The 17,914-nt window shown below is 39.1% G+C and overlaps 1 protein-coding gene across 6 annotated transcripts in view; it reads right to left on the reverse strand.

The window, feature by feature from the left end:
- The window catches only part of LOC127426929 (putative sodium-coupled neutral amino acid transporter 10), a 44,671-nt gene that overhangs the window by 8,042 nt on the left and 18,715 nt on the right, over positions 1-17,914 (reverse strand). For 4 of the 6 annotated variants that reach the window (XM_051674109.1, XM_051674108.1, XM_051674105.1 and 1 more), the window contains exons 8-16: positions 17,662-17,764; positions 15,364-15,546; positions 13,457-13,568; positions 11,562-11,668; positions 6,628-6,790; positions 3,310-3,489; positions 2,769-3,233; positions 1,707-1,790; positions 1,393-1,416 (exon numbers count right to left, since the gene is read on the reverse strand). In XM_051674109.1, the coding sequence (XP_051530069.1) occupies positions 1,393-1,416; positions 1,707-1,790; positions 2,769-3,233; positions 3,310-3,489; positions 6,628-6,790; positions 11,562-11,668; positions 13,457-13,568; positions 15,364-15,546; positions 17,662-17,764 (1,421 nt within the window). The remainder of the gene's footprint in view (positions 1-1,392; positions 1,417-1,706; positions 1,791-2,768; positions 3,234-3,309; positions 3,490-6,627; positions 6,791-11,561; positions 11,669-13,456; positions 13,569-15,363; positions 15,547-17,661; positions 17,765-17,914) is intronic. The other 2 variants (XM_051674111.1, XM_051674110.1) reach the window with 1 other exon arrangement.

The following is a 17,914-nucleotide window of genomic DNA, read 5'->3' on the forward strand; positions in this document are numbered from 1 at the left end:
GACTGGCCAGCAAACTCACCAGACATGAACCCCATAGAGAATCTATAGGGTATTGTCAAGAGGAAAATGAGAAACAAGAGACCAAAAAATGCAGATGAGCTGAAGGCCACTGTCAAAGAAACCTGGGCTTCCATACCACCACAGCAGTGCCACAAACTGATCACCTCCATGCCACGCTGAATTGAGGCAGTAATTAAAGCAAAAGGAGCCCCTACCAAGTATTGAGTACATATACAGTAAATGAACATACTTTCCTGAAGGCCAACAATTCATTAAAAAATTTGTTTTATTGGTCTTATGATGTATTCTAATTTTTTGAGATAGTGAATTGGTGGGTTTTTGTTAAATGTGAGCCAAAAATCATCACAATTAAAAGAACCAAAGACATAAACTACTTCAGTCTGTGTGCACTGAATTTATTTAATACACGAGTTTCACAATTTGAGTTGAATTACTGAAATAAATGAACTTTTCCACGACATTCTAATTTATTGAGATGCATGTATATTCAGAAGCGATATGATAGGTGTGGGTGAGAAACAGATCAATATTTAATTCCTTTTTTACTATAAATTCTTCTCCCTGCTCAGTCAATTTCGACTTTCACATTATCATTCTCCTTCTCTTTTTGGTGATTCACATCCCTCTTGCATATCGCCCCCTAATGGTCAAGGAGGAGAATTCATGACAAAAAATTACTTCAATATGGATCCGTTTCTCACTCACACATATCATATCGTGTCTGAACACATGGATTTAACCACTGGAGTCATATGGATTACTTTTATGCTCCCTTTATGTGGATTTTGAAATTTCAAAGTTTTGGCACCTATTCCCTTGCATTGTGAGGACCTACAGAGCTGAAATATTCTTCTAAATATCTTAATTTGCATTCTGCAGGAGAAAGAAAGTCATACACATCTGGGATGGCATGAGGATGAGTAGATCATGAGAAAATTTTCATTTTTGGGTGAACTATCCCTTTAATATTTTTCTCATGTTTGTAAGATTCGTGTAACTGTTGTAACTGTACAAAACCATTTTATAAAAACAATAAATTGCTTGTATACTTTTATAAAGGTGGTGCTATATTGTGAATGCTGTCAAAATCAATATTTACATCTGTTCCAACTAGGAATTGAATTGTAGGCATTTACAAAAACGGATGTGAGAAGGCATCTGCACTTCCGAAAAAGCAATAAGGAAGAAACCGTCCTCCTGCCAAAAGAGATAAAGAGGTACAAGACAAAGCAAAATGAAGCATAGACAGCACCTTGAGTAAAAAAGGGGCTATATGCGAGGTAAACATACTTCTTTTTTGGCAATACCACACATAAAATATCCCTACTACCTGACAGATATCACTCAAATAGGTGTCCTGAGAAATCAAACCTGACTCTGTGACATTCCAAGGCTCTGTAAACAGCAAAAAAAGTGTCAGGAGAGTGGCCAACCCTTTATTTTTATTTTTTTTTCCAATTAAAAACTTGGCCTTTTGTAAAGAGGGCATGCGGTTGAAATGGTTTGGGGCAGTCCAATTCAGTCTCACAGAAGTTAGCAAAATAACTTAAATCGTTTAAAGCACCTATAAGTCGTGAATTCAAACACCTACTGAGTGGTACACCAGATTTTTCAAGCCACCAACACACAGTTACTATAACTTCTGTATACAGCTCTGTCAGTTCTGAGATGGATAAACCACTCACCTTCCATCTTGTCTCCATCTCTATCCTTAACTGCATCTGGAACTTTCTCTTCCTTCTGCTCTTGCACAGGAACCTGGTCCTTTGCTGCAGAAAAAAAAAAAAAGAGGATTTAAAGTCAATGAATGAATAAATCATTACACAGTGGAAAAAGTACAAAACTTGTGGCCACAATGGGTAAAATACAAAGGGTATTCTGAGTGGTTTTATCACATTACTATAGGGTTACTAGGGTGCTAGTCTGTTTGATATTCTGAAAATTCCAGATTATGGCTCAGGTCCCATCCACCAGGAAAACCTCTGATCTGATTTTGGTCTGATGCAAGGTATGAAAAATTATCTTTTTTGCCCACCATCCACAGTGGTGGGTGAATGACCAATTTTACCAGTCACTTTGGTCTTTTACCAGTCGATTTGATATTTTTGATATAAAATGTAAAAAATGTTATTTTAGAATATAAAATATCATACTAATATATCATGATATTGCAACATACAAATGGAGGCTAAAAAGTAGTCAATCAAAGAAGAGAAACTTCTTGTTGAAACAGCATTTCTGAGGCTTTACTGAATTATGATGACACACATGACAATTCAAAATGTTGTTGCATGTCATTTGCATATGCATCCTGAGATGGTCTGAGTTCATATGCAGCATTCTCATTGATGACACTGTTCTTGCAAACTGTTCCCAGATGAAAAAAAGTGAGAAGTGCATTCCGTGAGAAGTGCCAAAGCGGACACACAGCGAATCAGTCTCGTGCATCAACAGGCTTTCTTTTGTCTGTTCTTCAAACTATAATCAATTGTGTTTCTTCAAGTGTGCGTCTTTGAGTCTAATGGCATTATGACTTCTTACAGGATGAATTTGGCGAGTGCTAATTTTATTCCCTGGTCTGATTACTTATAAGTAATAGCGCACTGTTCTCAATATGTAGCATGATTTCAGGCATGATTCTTGTCCACACAAATGCTGTGGGAAAAGTTAAGCGCTGAAGTTTGAATATTAGGGTTAGGGTTTGCACCACTAATGACTTGAATCCATACAGCAGATGAGACACTCACATTTCTCAGCTTGAGGTTCAGGTGCTTTGTCCATCTCTGGTTTTTTCTCTCTGGCAGCTTCATTCTCAGCATGCTCTTCTTCCACTACAGGCAGGTTCTCTGGTTCTTTATGGACCACCACCACTGGCTCAACCTTCTTGTGATCCTCTGGTTTCTCTGCCTTCTCCAAAGCCTCATTGGCTTCAGGCTGAAACTGATCCACTGCCTTTTTCCCCTTTGGAACAAGAACAGGAAGTTGCTCCTCTTTCCCAGCTTCTTGGTCTACCTCTTGTGCTTGCCCCGCCCCCTGCTCAACAAGCAGCTCCTCCTCCTCTCTGGCAGGTTGTTTCTTGTCTTCCTCCTGAATAGCAGGTTGGTTCTTCTCCTCTTCAAGCTCCTTCTGGTTTTTAATCTCATCTATCTGAACTTTGTCGTGAGGGATGGGCGGCTCATGGCGGTGGGCTTCCCCATTTGGGACAGCTACACCTGAAGAAGAGAGAACAGCCTCTGTAATTGCTCATAGGCTGCTTATCGGGCTTACACAGCTAGTTTAATATGTTACCTGCTTCAGGGCGATCCAGCTGAACCTCTTCATTCTTATTTTTTTGCTCATCCACTTCCACAGGTACTTTTATCTGAGGTGGCTCTGCTGGTGCCTTCTCCACTGGCTGTTCGACCTCTTTTGGAGGCTTGGGCTTGTTCGGCATCTCTCCTGGATCAGGCTCCACTCCATTCTCTTGTACTGAAAACAGAGAAAGGGGGACACAAGAATCACTATGTACAGAATACATTTTTAATGTCAAGCTCATCCACAGCTTGCAGGGCTCATGCGACTCTTTAAAGGGACAATTCACCCAAAAATTTAAATTCTCTCATCATTTACTCACCCTCATGCCATCCCAAATGTGTATGACTTTCTTTCTTCAGCATAATACAAACAAAGATTTTTAGGAGAATATCTCAGCGCTGTAGGTCCATACAGTGCAGGTGAATGGTGGCCAGAACTTTGTAGCTCCAAATATCACAAAGGAAACATAGAAGTAATCCTTAAGACTCCAGTGGTTAAATCCATGTCTTCTGAAGTGATATAATAGGTGTGGGTGAGAAACAGATCAAAATTTTAGTCCTTTTTTTCTAAATCTCCACTTTCACTTTTACATCTGAAAGTTAAAGTGGAGATTTAAAATAAAAAATAACTTACTACTTAAATATTGTTCTGTTTCTCACCTACACCTATTATATTGCTTCTGAAGATATCTTATGGATTACTTTTATGTATCCTTTATATGATTTTTGGAGCTACAAAAGGTCTGAGCTTTTTAGACCTTCAAATGTCTGGCCACAATTCACTTGCATTGTATGGACCTACAGAGCTGAGATATTCTTCTAAAAATCTTTGTCTGTGTTCTGCTGAAAAAGAAAAGAAAGTCATACACATCTGGGATGGCTTGAGGGTGAGTAAATGAATTTTCATTTTTGGGTGAACTATCCTATTATTGACAGTCTAAAGTGAAAAGGGTCAATTTTGGATTCAAATTGACTTTAAGCAGCACAACTGATCACCACTGCCATGTACAATATTCATTTCAAACCAGGTCAAGGCAAGATGCCTGAAACTAAAGTCTGTGAATGTCTGTTCTGCAGAATATGAGTCCTACAGATACCCTTTGAGTGTCACACAACTACCAGTAGGGGGCAGCAAAGTTTGAAAGACCACAGGAAATGAGCAGAATCATAGAGTAGATTTCTAATAGAGGTATGAGATGGATGCTTGGTGCTTTCCATATAACCTTGCCATTCGCCCTGTGCAAAACAGCCTTTGAATATTTACAATGTCCACACCTTCCTTTAACCTGAGCCTGTACTGTACTTCTATGTAACAGATAATCTACGGTGTGACAGCATATATACATACCCAGAAAGAAGTTAAACATTGAAAATGAGACAGGATAGCAGACTTGCCAAACATAATTTATGAAAGAGCCAGAAAAACGGTGACAGAGAAGGAACGAAAGAAAGGTAGTAGGGCTGCAACTACTTTTATTTAATCTGTTATTTTTGTTATTAATTCATCCGGTAAAAAAAAGCTACATTTTATGTTTTGTATTTTAATAATAAGGAATGTTATTCCACATCTTGTCCAGTGTTCTCCAAACTATGTACAAACACACATTCCCTCTGACAGATAGTAAAAATTGCTATAATTTTAATTTTCTATTAAATTTAAGGGGCTTGTTATAATCCCATGATATTCACTGTCTCTATAAATGTATCTTGAATTTAGTTACATGTAGGATTTCAGTTAAATTTGTTTAATAACCTAAATGTAATATTCAAAAAAACCTATTTTATACAAATTAATATATGTCACAATTATTATGCACCAATTGGATGACATGCATGTGCGTGCCCTCGCTCCCTCTATTTGGAAGTGTAAAACGGTTAAGCTGCTTTCGTGAAATGGAAATACATAACTTTGAATATTTTACATGTACAGATAAGAATATAACAGTAAAATGTAAGTTATGCACTGGGAAAAAAATATCTCTTAACCGCAAAAGCAAGCAATCTGTCAAAGCACCTGCAACTACATGCTTGTGACTTTCTATGAAGCATTTAATATAATGTGCTCCCATACTTTGGACAACTTGGGTCGTGCACAGCTTGCTCTGTAGCCTCCGCCATTTTTGTCACACATCAAATGCATTTTTCAGAATTGTAAATTAACGTCACTGACGTTCTCAGTGCCACAGTGCATATACTCAACTTGGCCACTATTTTTATTATGTATTTATAGCGATTTTATCAATCAGGTGTTACAGGCCTATAGAGTACTCTAAAGCACTGATTCCCAACAAGAGGTATCAACTTACACTTGGAAAAATTTGGCTTTTCCTTTGTTAAATCTACAAATCAGAAAGAATTTAAGATTTAAATAACCAATTGTGATTTATCTCATGATTTCTTTTTAGTTCCTTTTTAAGGAAATAATTCAAAATAAGATTTATGTTTTATAAATTTGTGTAGATGACACTCATAGTAGGATATATGTGCTACTCTGTGTATATAAGAAACTTACAAATTTATTAAACATGCTAAATGATTTCCAGTATAATATGAGTTTCTAGTTTTGTGTTGATGAAGGTGTACTTGAGTCTTACTGACGGTGCTGTGTGGGTTCAAAAGACCCTTAAAAGGTTAAAGTACAGTAACGGAGGTGGGGTGCACTTCTCCACAATTCTGAAAAGCAAAGCATGCATGTGCATACGCCTACAGCTGCAACCATACACACACACCTCTGCATGCCCATGGGCCCCATGTTCAATTCACTCACTCCCTGTGTTTTCACACAGCTGCCCTCACCAGCACGCCGTAAACAGGAAACAGGTGTGGAAGTGGGTGTCCACTCAATGATAAATGCCAGTGTCAGCCGGCAGGAGGGAATGAGAGGGAGAGGAAGGAGGAGTGGTAGAAGAAAAAGGAGAGGTAATGGTGGATGAAGTTGTCCGGACATCCCTGCTATGTTCTTTTTATGATCCTCTGTCCTTTTTATATTGGTCCGTGTTGGAGGCAACCATAGTCACGCTGTTGTTTCCTTTGCCCTCTCCCAGATTTGGACGCCCTCCCATCTCCCTCCCCTGACCGGAGCCATAAAGAGAAAACGCCACCGGCCGTCTCACTGCTGCTCTGGGACACAGAGCGCTCAGGTTTGAAGGGCATCGTTCAGCTCAATGATTCAAAGAGAGACCTACTACTGGAGCTCATCATTTCTGCTCCGTCACTATTCTCTGTCTCTTCTCATTATAACTCGTCTCTCTTTCTATTCCATGTCATTTTCAAGTGATAATACTCTCTCCATAAATATAAAGAATTAGTATACCAGGCACTTTTGGCAGCTCGGGGGCGACGAGGATGGGAAGTTTGTCCTCAGCTTTTGGGGGGACGACCGGAGGGGGTTTGAATTTCTGCGGCTCATTGGAGGAAATGGACAGTGTGGTGAAGGTACTAATAAGCAGGATCCCGAGACCGACCCACAGAACCAGCTAAAAAAAAACACAGAGAGAGAGGGAGATGAAGAGGGTATAAAAAAGTGAATTACAGTAGTATACAGGGTCATCTGAAGTTTTCCAGTAAAGGGTCAATGACATGACACTTTATATATTTACTGTCTGAATCTATTACTATATTCAAAAGTATTTCTAGCTGTAATTCATTTATAAAGAACATGTTTTCAAATTTCATTTTAGATTTCTCTGTGGGGCAAAATCAAAAGTCAAATATGTCTAGGTGGTGTGAACATACTGAGGGAAAAAGTGTCATGCAAGAAGCCATTTTGTTGCTGTGTGACAAGAAAACCATAAACAGGAAACTTTGTCTGTTCAAGTTGTCAAATGCTCAGCCTGGTCTCATAGTGAAAACGTGACTCTATATACATTTTGCAAAACTTGTTAAATGTGTCTCCAGGTACAATTCCCTGCAGTTTTCAGGTGAAATGAACACTAGAGGTGCTACAACAACTGTGTGTTTTATTCACTTTCACTCAAATTATGACTTCATGAATCATGATGAGAACTTGCTATTTTATGATATCGACACACTTTTACTCTAACGCATCTTTTGAAAAACTATACATTTTAATGCTTGTATTACAGACCCACCTACATATACGTATACACTTATTCCAACAATAGCTTGCGCAGTAGCTCACCTGTTAGAGCACTGGACCAGAGGACAGTGGTTCAAGTCCAGCTATGAACTCAAGCTGACATGTGACATTACAGAGTCATAGAAGCGGCACGAAATGATGTGGTTGCTTCAGAAAATGTGCTTTTTCATTTCGCTTCTGCATCTTATAACGCTATTGGTTAGGTTTAGGCATTGATAAGGTAAGGATGTCTTTTTTAACGTCTCATTTTTATTTGAAAACACTATTGGTTAGGTTCAGGCAAAGGTTTTAGGTTAGGGAGATATGTTTAAAAAATGTTTCATCTAAAATTCACCATAAAAATGCAGCTGAATACGACACCATTTTACTTGCTTTTGCCGCCCCCAGCTGGACATTTCATTGAAAAACTGCAGCCAAACATGTTATACAGCAAAAATGTTGTCATGTTCACATGAATTTCATGAGACCAGGTTGCAAATGCTATAACCCCAAGAAAACATCATGCTTTTTTTTATTTTATTTTGTTTTTAAAATGTATGAACCATTTTAAGAACATGGCTCAATTAAAATAGATTTTTATGATTTCTGTTTTACCTCATCTTGGACATCCTTGTTTGTCATTGACCCTAAAACAGTTTAAATTCCATTAGATGTCAATGCAGATTTAATTTTAGTGATCTAAAATTCAATATACAAAGCTGGCAAGGGAGTTGTTGGCAAATGCTTTACTATAATGACCTAAAATCCTTAATGATGTCCCAAACATTGATGAAATCTATTAAATTAGGCCCCTCCCAGCTTCAATGCTCTGAGTTCGTTGACCTGTGGGTTTTCTTTGTGCAGTGGTGGACATGGAAGTGCCAGGCTGTTTGGCACAAAAGAGGGCAGAATGGTATGCTCATGCCAACACAAACATCTGCTATGCCCATTATGACAGAATCTCTTTTGGAATAGTCCTCATCCCAATATTAAGAGTACCGCCCCATTGGGCAGACTTTATGAGTTTGGGAAGTGACCCTGGGTGTTCCTGAGGGAAAAGACTCAGGGGCATGTCAGTGTGGCATGAGTAGCACTCAGGGTCAGAAATTAACTTTTCCATTAAGGGGCAATATTTGCCCCACGGAATTGATTTCCAGTGGCATTTTTTCCTTTGCAAGGGCAATTTTTTCTAACTTTATAAAACGACCCCTTTTATGACAAATACATTTTATTTTAAATATGAGTAATGAGATGTTTCAGTAATTACATATTGCCTGATCTCTACAATGCATAACGTGCATTGTGACTGAAACACATTCCAGGAACACATTTAACACATTTTTTTTTAAATATCTTATTCATATATTTCCAAATATTTTGGCTATTAAGTTAACATACAAAACTAGTTTAATGCAATGACACAGAGATGACAGCATTTCTTCAGATTTGAAATGAGGAGCTTATTAAACAAATCTATTTACTCCATCATGCCAACTGAATAAAATTAGGCAAAAATAGACATTTCACACTGTTTAGTCAGATATGATTAACACACTAAAAGTAGTTAATGTTTTGTAAGTAGTAGTAGTGCATTATTAATAAATAGTTTTTTGAAATTAGCGTTAACAGATCAAGTTTATTAAGTAAATTTTATACTTTGATTATATTTTGTGATTTCTCACACCTGATTAACTAAATAAATAACATCCATCCCTCCTGCACTTTTGGTCTTTAGCAGGTAAGGAGGCTTTTCGTGAACCAAATAATATTCAGCAAAAATTTTAATGAATACTGGGATTTTGTATTTGTAACTGAATCAGATGCTATATATAACAAAAAATAAATTATAGGAACTCATTGCAGTGGCATTTTTTGCCCTCATATTTTGAATTTCGGGGTAATTTTGGGCAATTTCTGTGGCTTTTTTGCCCCAGTGTGTCTGTTAATTTCCAACCCTGGTGGCACTGAAGAACAATGAATGAATATCAAAGTGCTGGCTGCTTGCTGCTCAGATAACGCTAGAGAACAGCGTTATGGTTATACATAATCTAAGATAAGGCCTCAGTTGCTTTCTCACACTCTGTAAAGGTCATGACGTCAATTTGTAGGCCAACCCAGAGGTTTAATTCGCTATGGGTTCCTTCTGGAATTTCCAATGGGATTTTAGAATAGCGGTTTTCGATTTGTGGGTAACATTACTTGTAGAGAATTTCACAGTTTTTTTATACAGCATAAATTACACACAAATTACAGACATACCTCTAACATGAATTTTGAGGATGCTGTGATTTCTGTAATTTGCTAGCAAGTTGATACATTACGACTAAAACTGTCATCCGATTTGTCAACCACATACACTCACATCCTTGTTGTAGTCTTTATTTGTCACTTGTAAGCAACTTACGTTTTTTAAAAGCACAAGTACTTTCAAATTCAAGTTTGAGTTGTGACTGTGTGTAATTTAAACAAAATATAAAAGTAATGTTGAGTAATGTTAGGCAAATAAATTCTTTTATCTTTCGATTTTCTCCCCTTTTTGTCCCCAATCTGGAATGCCCAATTCCCAATGCGCTCTAGGTCCTCGTGGTGGCGTAGTGACTCACCTCAATCAGGGTGGCGGAGGACGAATCTCAGTTGCCTCTGTGTCTAAGACCGTCAATCCACGCATCTTATCAAGTGGCTTGTTGAGCACGTTACCGCGGAGACATAGCGCATGTGGAGGCTTCACGCCATTCTCCACGGCATCCACGCACAACTCATCACACACCCCACTGAGAGCGAACCACATTATAGCGACCACGAGGAGGTTACCCCATGTGACTCTACCCTCCCTAGCACCCGGGCCAATTTGGTTGCTTAAGAGACCTGGCTGGAGTCACTCAGCACGCCCTGGATTCGAAATCCCAACTCCAGGGGTGAGGCAAATAATTTCTTAAGTAATAATTACAGTAGACCTTCATAAATCAAAAACTGATGGTGTGCTAAAAACCCATTGGAAATTCCAAAGGGAACTCGTGGCTCCACAATGCTAGTTCTCTTCCGGGTTTGAGGACTAAAAACTGAACAGCTCTATCGTAAAAGAGCAAAAGTGTCTGTAATTTGGGCAGGAGATGGAGTGGGGAAAAAGCCTGAGGCACAATGCCAGACAGTGCCAGCACACACACTGTGGGAGTGACTCCACACAGCAAGTTAATGCATTTGCAGGATATCAAAATTAATGACAAACACCATTAAAAAGAGAGGAGAGCAGCTGCCTGTGTCTTTCAATGCATTCTTCTCATTTCAGCACACATCATTCTCAGATCAGATATCACACTGAGACATTTTACACATTCTCTTTCGATTCTGCTCCTGTTTTGCTTCAATGCGCTATGTATGGCAAAAGACAAGCAAGTAAAAGGTTTTATTTCTACTATTATGCTATGCATTGTAGTCCATCTTGTTATGCTAAATCATGTATCTAACCATCACAATAATCACTTATTGAGTGTTTATACGATGTGTATTGAACTAACGGCAGAGTACAATTTGGATATGTGATCATTAAAGGGATAGTTCATCTAAAATGATAATTCTCCCATCTTTTACTCACCCTTATGTCATTTCAAACTCATATGACTTTCTTCTGCAGAACACAAACGAAGATATTTTGAAGGATTTGTGATGTGTTTGTTTCCATCCAATGCAAGTCAAGGCTGTCCAAAATTTCAAGCTCCAAAAAAAGGTAATAAAGGAGGCATAAAAGTAATCCATTCAACTTGAGTGGTTTAATACATGTCTTCTGAAGCATTATGATGGAGCATACGGATGGAAGTGTGAACGAGCTTCTCTCATAAGAGACTGCTGTTGTCAAGATTTAAAGTTAATAGCGAGTTTCATTTTGTGCTTTCTTTCACCTAAAACGATGCTTCAGAAGACATGGTTTAAACTACTCGAGTTGCATGCATTACCTTTTTACTGCCTTTATGTCCTTTTTGGACCTTTAAAGTTTTGGATATCCACTTGCATTGAATAAACATAAATGCATCATATGTCCTTAAAATTATCTTTGTTTGTGTTCTACAGAAGAAAGCAAGTCATACAAGGTTAAGTTAATGTAAGGGTGAGTAAATGATGAGAGAATCAACATTTTTGGGTGGACTATCCCTTTAACATCAGTTGTGCCATACCTGTGCAGTCCAAGCGTTCTTCATGATCTTCTTGTAGATGAGAGCTGGGCAGATGAAGCAGATCAGACTACCCATTGTGGCTCCAGTTAGACCCAGGATGGTCTCCACTTTGGTACACACACAATCAAAAATACATTTATTTAACAAAACTGTTCTGCAAAACAAAATGTGAATGGTTCTTGGTTGAACAAAAGTTTCCTCCTTGATGCTAGGGTGTTGTGGGTGGTTGTCAGGGTATTTCTAGGTTGCTAAGGTGGTTTTTACCATGTTACTATGAGGTTTCTAGGTGGTGGCTTACTGACCCAAAGTCAAAAGAGCTCACTCCAACTCTCAATGATATTCTGGTCCCTACATACGTCTCAGGTTGGGTTCCACCTTCAGTGCAAGCCGATCTCTTTGAAAAGTAATAGCACACCTCTACTCATCAAGCCACACAATTTGAGGTCTCATTCATATCAAGACACATAGTTTAATACTTTAATAAAAAAACTGTATGCACACAATTACATCATTTGAATTAGATTTTAGTTTGCCAACCATAAAGAGTATAGCCTGATAACTAGGTGTCTTTTATAAAATTGCTGTTGCTTGTATTCCACTTCTCATTTTGCTCAACACCCCTAAACATTGGTAAAAATCACAATAATGCACAGCCTTAACATAAAAGTGAACAAGGGGCCTGGGTAGCTCAGCGAGTAAAGACACTGACTACCAGCCCTGGAGTCGTGAGTTCGAATCCAGGGCGTGCTGAATGAGTCCAGCCAGGTCTCCTAAGCAACCAAATTGGCCCGGTTGCTAGGGAGGGTAGAGTCACATGGGGTAACCTCCTCGTGGTCGCTATAATGTGGTTCTCGCTCTCGGTGTGGCGCGTGGCGAGTTGTGTGTGGATGCCGCAGAGAATAGCGTGAGCCTCCACACGCACTTTGTCTCCGTGGTAACGTGCTTATCAAGCCACTTGATAAGATGTGCAGATTGACGGTCTCAGATGCGGAGGCATCTGAGATTCGTCCTCTGCCACCCGGATTGAGGCGAGTCACTACGCCACCACGAGGACTTAAGAGTGCATTTGGAAATGGGCATTCCAAATTGGGGAGAAAAAGGGAGAAAAAAAAAACATAAAAGTGAACAATACAACAACAAGCAGATCTAAATTACACAACAAATCCATCCCAACCTGCACTATATCCAGCCCCAGTATGAGGAGGCAGTTTAAACCGGAAAAGAATGTTGCAGGCGATCCACACCATCTCATTTACTGAATCACCACATCAATCCTCCATCACTCTTTCCCCCCAGACCTCTCCATCACACTCTCCTCTGTCATTCCTCTCTCTGCCCCCTACCTCCTCCCTCCACGCTGCCCTTGTGTTTCACAGCTGGGCAGTAGGCCCAGGGGGCGTTTTTCATCCTGAGAGCGGCCATATTGTTTTACTTAAATTTATGCTCTGCAGTGTCTGCTTCCCAGTGGCTGGATTTGCAGTCTTGAGGACACCGTTGGCCAGCGGAGCCGTCATGGAGGACAGAGCTATGCCTTCCCCCATTCAATCCTCTCCGCGAGTCTCACCTTCCCCTCTCTATTAGTCTAATTGGGCCCGGCAAGCCAAATGGAGCCCGTGCCAGCGACAGCCAATCTCCATGAAGAATGAATAAAACATGGCCCACCCCACCATCGCCTAAAAACACATCTTTATCATCCTGTTTCGCTGATAATGAATGGACAGTGCGGCCGAGAAGGATAAGGAAAGATTGACAGAGAGACATTTTAAAGGGAGAGATGAAGTGGAGTGGGAAAAATGAAGTGGGGTGTGATGTCATGTATCAGTGAGAGGCGAGTGAAACTTATTGACACTCAAGTTACGGGCACTTGAGAAACGGCAAACAAGAAAACAACTTACCGTTAGGAATGAGGATGCCACCCAGCATGGTGCCAAAGACAATGCAAAGAGTGATGCTCTTGAAGCGAACGGGTGGCATATAACCACCTGCGGCGAAGGTGCCGTCCTTTTGCTGAGAACAAGTCAAGACAAAAACAGAAATTTGGTCGTATTTACTATTATTTACGTATGTGTTCTTGCTTATGTCAAATTCACAACAGGTACATATGCTCATAAATCTGTCCTTATACTCATTCTAATGTTGATGAATCTGAATATCAGTTCAAAACAAGTTGAGACATGATAAACACATTTTTATAGGCCAAAACTACACAGCATTGGGTGCATTTTTATTAGATTTAGCAACAACACACAACATTTTACACAAAAATAAGTAAGACTTATTGTTGGCTCACTTATTCAAATTCTAATATTTATTAAAAAAACACTAAATGTGTACGTATGTGTGGTTTGAGTTTTCGAATTTTATCGAAAATGTAGAAGAGCGTATGTGCGAGCTTAATGAGGAATCATGATTTGTCTGTGAAAACATTAGCACACAAGTTTTATGTGCATGATTAGTGAATGAAACTCAGCGAACAGACAAGCCACTTTCACAAACCCCTTGAAAAAAGGAATCTGCTACAAGATTGCAGGCATACACATAGTAGTCTAAGCCTCTGTTTTGGTTAAACAAGTGAAATGCATGTAAAGATATTGGATTTGGCATGTAAGCTTTACAAAGCCCCCTCCAGTCTGTTGTCAAAATGCCAGATTTAACGACAACGTAAAACCAGCCATGCCTGTTCAGCGTGATTTGAGCTGATTGAGTGTGGCAGTGATGATGAGACCGAGAGCCAAAGTCTTGGCTGCTTTATGGAAGAGTTCTGGACCCCTTATCATCAATCCAGTCCCTTTTATTTTCCCCTGAATCTCAGCAGGTTTATATCACTGCCCCAGCAGTCTGGCTGCTCAGCTGCTGTCTGCAGAGGTTGGATCTCTGGTGTCTGAGTGGTGGATTGAGATGCTAGATCTCAGGGGAGCCATACTGAGGGACTGAGCAGTCAAATGCATGCTGACTAAGACCAGACTTGGCATCTTACATCAGCTCTGTGTAAATCTGTTAGATCCAATGAGGCCTTTAAAAAATCCATAAAATTTAGCAAAATACTTTTGCAGCTGGTTAAGTTTATGCGCATCAGGAAGAGGGAGACACCCGAGTTTGACATGGTCCAGATGGTGCCAGCCAAAGGATTTTCAATTTGGGTAAAGAATTTCTGAATATTACAAAAGGGGACACATATTGTGGGCTGAGAAGGATAAAGTAGTTGATATGGCCACCCAGATCCATACAGTCACAAGTCCCAGGCTTGTTTCTAAATCAAGGGCTTTTGCAAGTCCTGTCTCTCAACCCCAAAGCTGGTTCAGATGAGGTCAATCCAACTCAGAAATGTTGTTTTTTTTTTTTATTTTCAAAAGGCAAATACTTTCAGGTTCATTAAGATCTCTTTGAACTATAATGCTTTGACTAAATAATGTTTGTGACCTTATTGAAAGTAAATAAAATGCTGTGAAAAAAAAAAAAAAAAGACAAAATCACAGCCAATCACACCATATTTTAAGTTCAAAGTAAAGCTATGTGGAGCTGAATTTTGAACCAATGAGATTCCATTGTGGGCTGGGCCAGCCAGCGTGATACAATGAAAATATAAACTAAGCAACCAATACAATGCATAGTTGTGCAGCACTGTCGGCGATCGAGTCTGGTTAAGGCAAAAACTGATTGACATGGATGAAACAGGATTTATCGCTTGACACTTCATTTTCAAACACCTTGTTAGGACAGAGTGTAATAATAGATATAATATCTTAGAACATTGTTTTTTAGTAGTGTTTAATTTGATTGTTAAGACTCATTTGACCTTTACCTGCTGCTCGAATAGCATGGTGTTGATGGCCTGTCTGCAGGGCAGGATCATCAAGGGGAAGCCCAAAGCCACAGACATCATAAAGCCAACACGGATCATCTCCGTCACTGGGTTGGATGGGAAGTTCATCAGTACATTCCCAGCGATGTTATCTGTAAAACTCACATAACCAAAGAATCCCACCTGTAGAGAAACAGTACAGAGCACAGTTTAGCTTATGAATCATTGTCCTTCCTAAAAGGCTTTTGAAATGGTACATTGCAAAATGTGCAAAAAATGTAACAGTCTTAAAGACAACATGAAAAGGCTTTCGCAATGCATTAAACGTCCGTAATGTAACGTATATTCAAGTGAAACTGAATCATCAGTTGTAAATCATGCAGGGCAGAACTTGATTTTATCCATCGTGATTTGATTGGATTGTGAAAAGTTAGGTCATGATATTATTGGATAAGATAATTTCCCCTCCCCACATGGCCATGCTTACATTAGCAAAGGAAAAAGGGAAAGGTCTGCACTATTGAAGGGATAGTTCACCCAAAAATGTATATTATCTCATCATTTATTCACCCACATGCCATCACAGATGTCATTTTTCTTCTGAAAATTTTTTCTTTCTTCTGCAGAACCCAAATGAAGATTTTTAATAGAATATTTCAACTCTGTAGGTCCATACAATGCAAGTGAATGGTGACCAAATCTTTGAAGCTCCAAAAAGCACATAAAGGCAACATAAAAGTAATTCATATGACTCCAGTGGTTTAATTCATGTCTTCTGAAGCGATCTAATAGGTTTTGGGTGAGAACAGACCAAAATACAACTCCTTTTTCACTGTACATCTTGCCACTGCAGTCTCTAGGCACGATCATCATTTCAAGTTCTATTACACTTCCTAGTATTTGACGCATACTGTATGCAGAGCGCTAGGACGTGTAATCGACCTTGAAATCACGATCACCAAGGAGACTGCAAATGATTTAAAGTAAAAAAGGAGTTACAGTTTGGTCTGTTCTCTCCCAAAACTGATTAGATTTCTTCAGAAGACATGGATTAAACCACTAAAGTCTTATGGATTACTTTTATGCTGCATTTATTTGCTTTTTGGAGCTTCAAAGTTTTGGTCACCATTTACTTGCATTGTACGGATCTACAGAGCTGAAATTTTCTTCTAAAAATTGTTTGTGTTCAGCAGAATAAAAGTCATATACATCTGGAAAATCTTCAAACACTTTTATCTCAATTTTTCAATAAAAACATGGCTTACGTCTCAATTCTCAACACAAGTAATGTTTATTTGGATGCAAGCAAGAACTGAAAAAACATTTACTTTTTACACTTTAGTTCAAGGTCCACAATTTACTTTTCACTGGTTGCATGCCACAAATGTCTGAGTATACATATCATTTAATACAGGGGCCATATGATCCTGCTTGAACTGATAAGTGCTAATTCTCCTTATGGCAATATAAAGACTCGACCCAACAGAGATCCATTCCTTTCTCCATGTCTCTTTGATGACATCACAACCCCTCCTGACTGTGCAATGATATTGTTTTTATGTGACAAAAAACAGCGAACTGCAACAGTTTTTCAAAGGTCTTTTGGCCCCCCAAAGCCTATTGGCCCCCCAAAGTCCCACACTAAAGAGAAACAAAGCAGTGCCTTTTCTCCGACCTCACTCGCCTTGATCTATCCGCAGAGGAAAAGGTTCCCTTCAGTTGCAACACCAGCCAAAAGTCCTTGAGTCTGCTACACAACTTCCTCTCCCTCTATTCTATTCTACAAACCCTCCCCTGAATCACTTCACCTTTATTCAGGGACAAAAAAGCAAAAAGATGATGAAATATAAAAGCAGAATACAAAGAATGTTGGGGGAAAAAATTATGAACAATATTATCTCTCAAGGTAACGTTTATACTGCAGCTTTCAGAGGAGAGAATAGGGACCAGAAACATTCTGACGGCATCTTAAAACACATTCCACACAAAGCGACCCTGAAAATATTTATAAAGGAATAAAAGAGACATGGCGTCTAATGTTGATGGAGCACGTCAGTGCACGTGGACTTGCAAAAAAACGTGCCAGCCAGCTTGACCCCTTCATCCAAGTTTTATCCATTGCTCCAAGCCACACTATCGAATGGGGTATTTACATGGGGGGCTGACATAACAGTTATTGATTGTGTAAATGCTACCAAATGCATTTCTTTACAAACATTCCAGCATGTCTTAGCAACATGTAATCTTAATGACTGTAAAAGATGAAAGCTAGGTAAACCAACAGTTTCACACACTTACTGTGATGTAGAAGGTGGTGACCACGTTGAGTGAGGATGTGAATATTGTGCTCATTCTCTTCACCGAGGGCTCATCCAGGCTGTCATAAGTTGGTAATACTTGCCTATGAAGAAAATAACCTTTTATACACATCAGGCCCAAAACACATATCTTGAAAGAAAGGGGTTCAATACAAGTTAAAGCTGAAGTGTGTTATTTTTTCTACGTTAAAACGCATTTTTCTATGACTCCCAGTTTAATATGCAAAGACAAG

Source organism: Myxocyprinus asiaticus, chromosome 36, assembly GCF_019703515.2.
Source record: "Myxocyprinus asiaticus isolate MX2 ecotype Aquarium Trade chromosome 36, UBuf_Myxa_2, whole genome shotgun sequence".
NCBI classification, from domain to species: Eukaryota; Metazoa; Chordata; class Actinopteri; order Cypriniformes; family Catostomidae; genus Myxocyprinus; species Myxocyprinus asiaticus.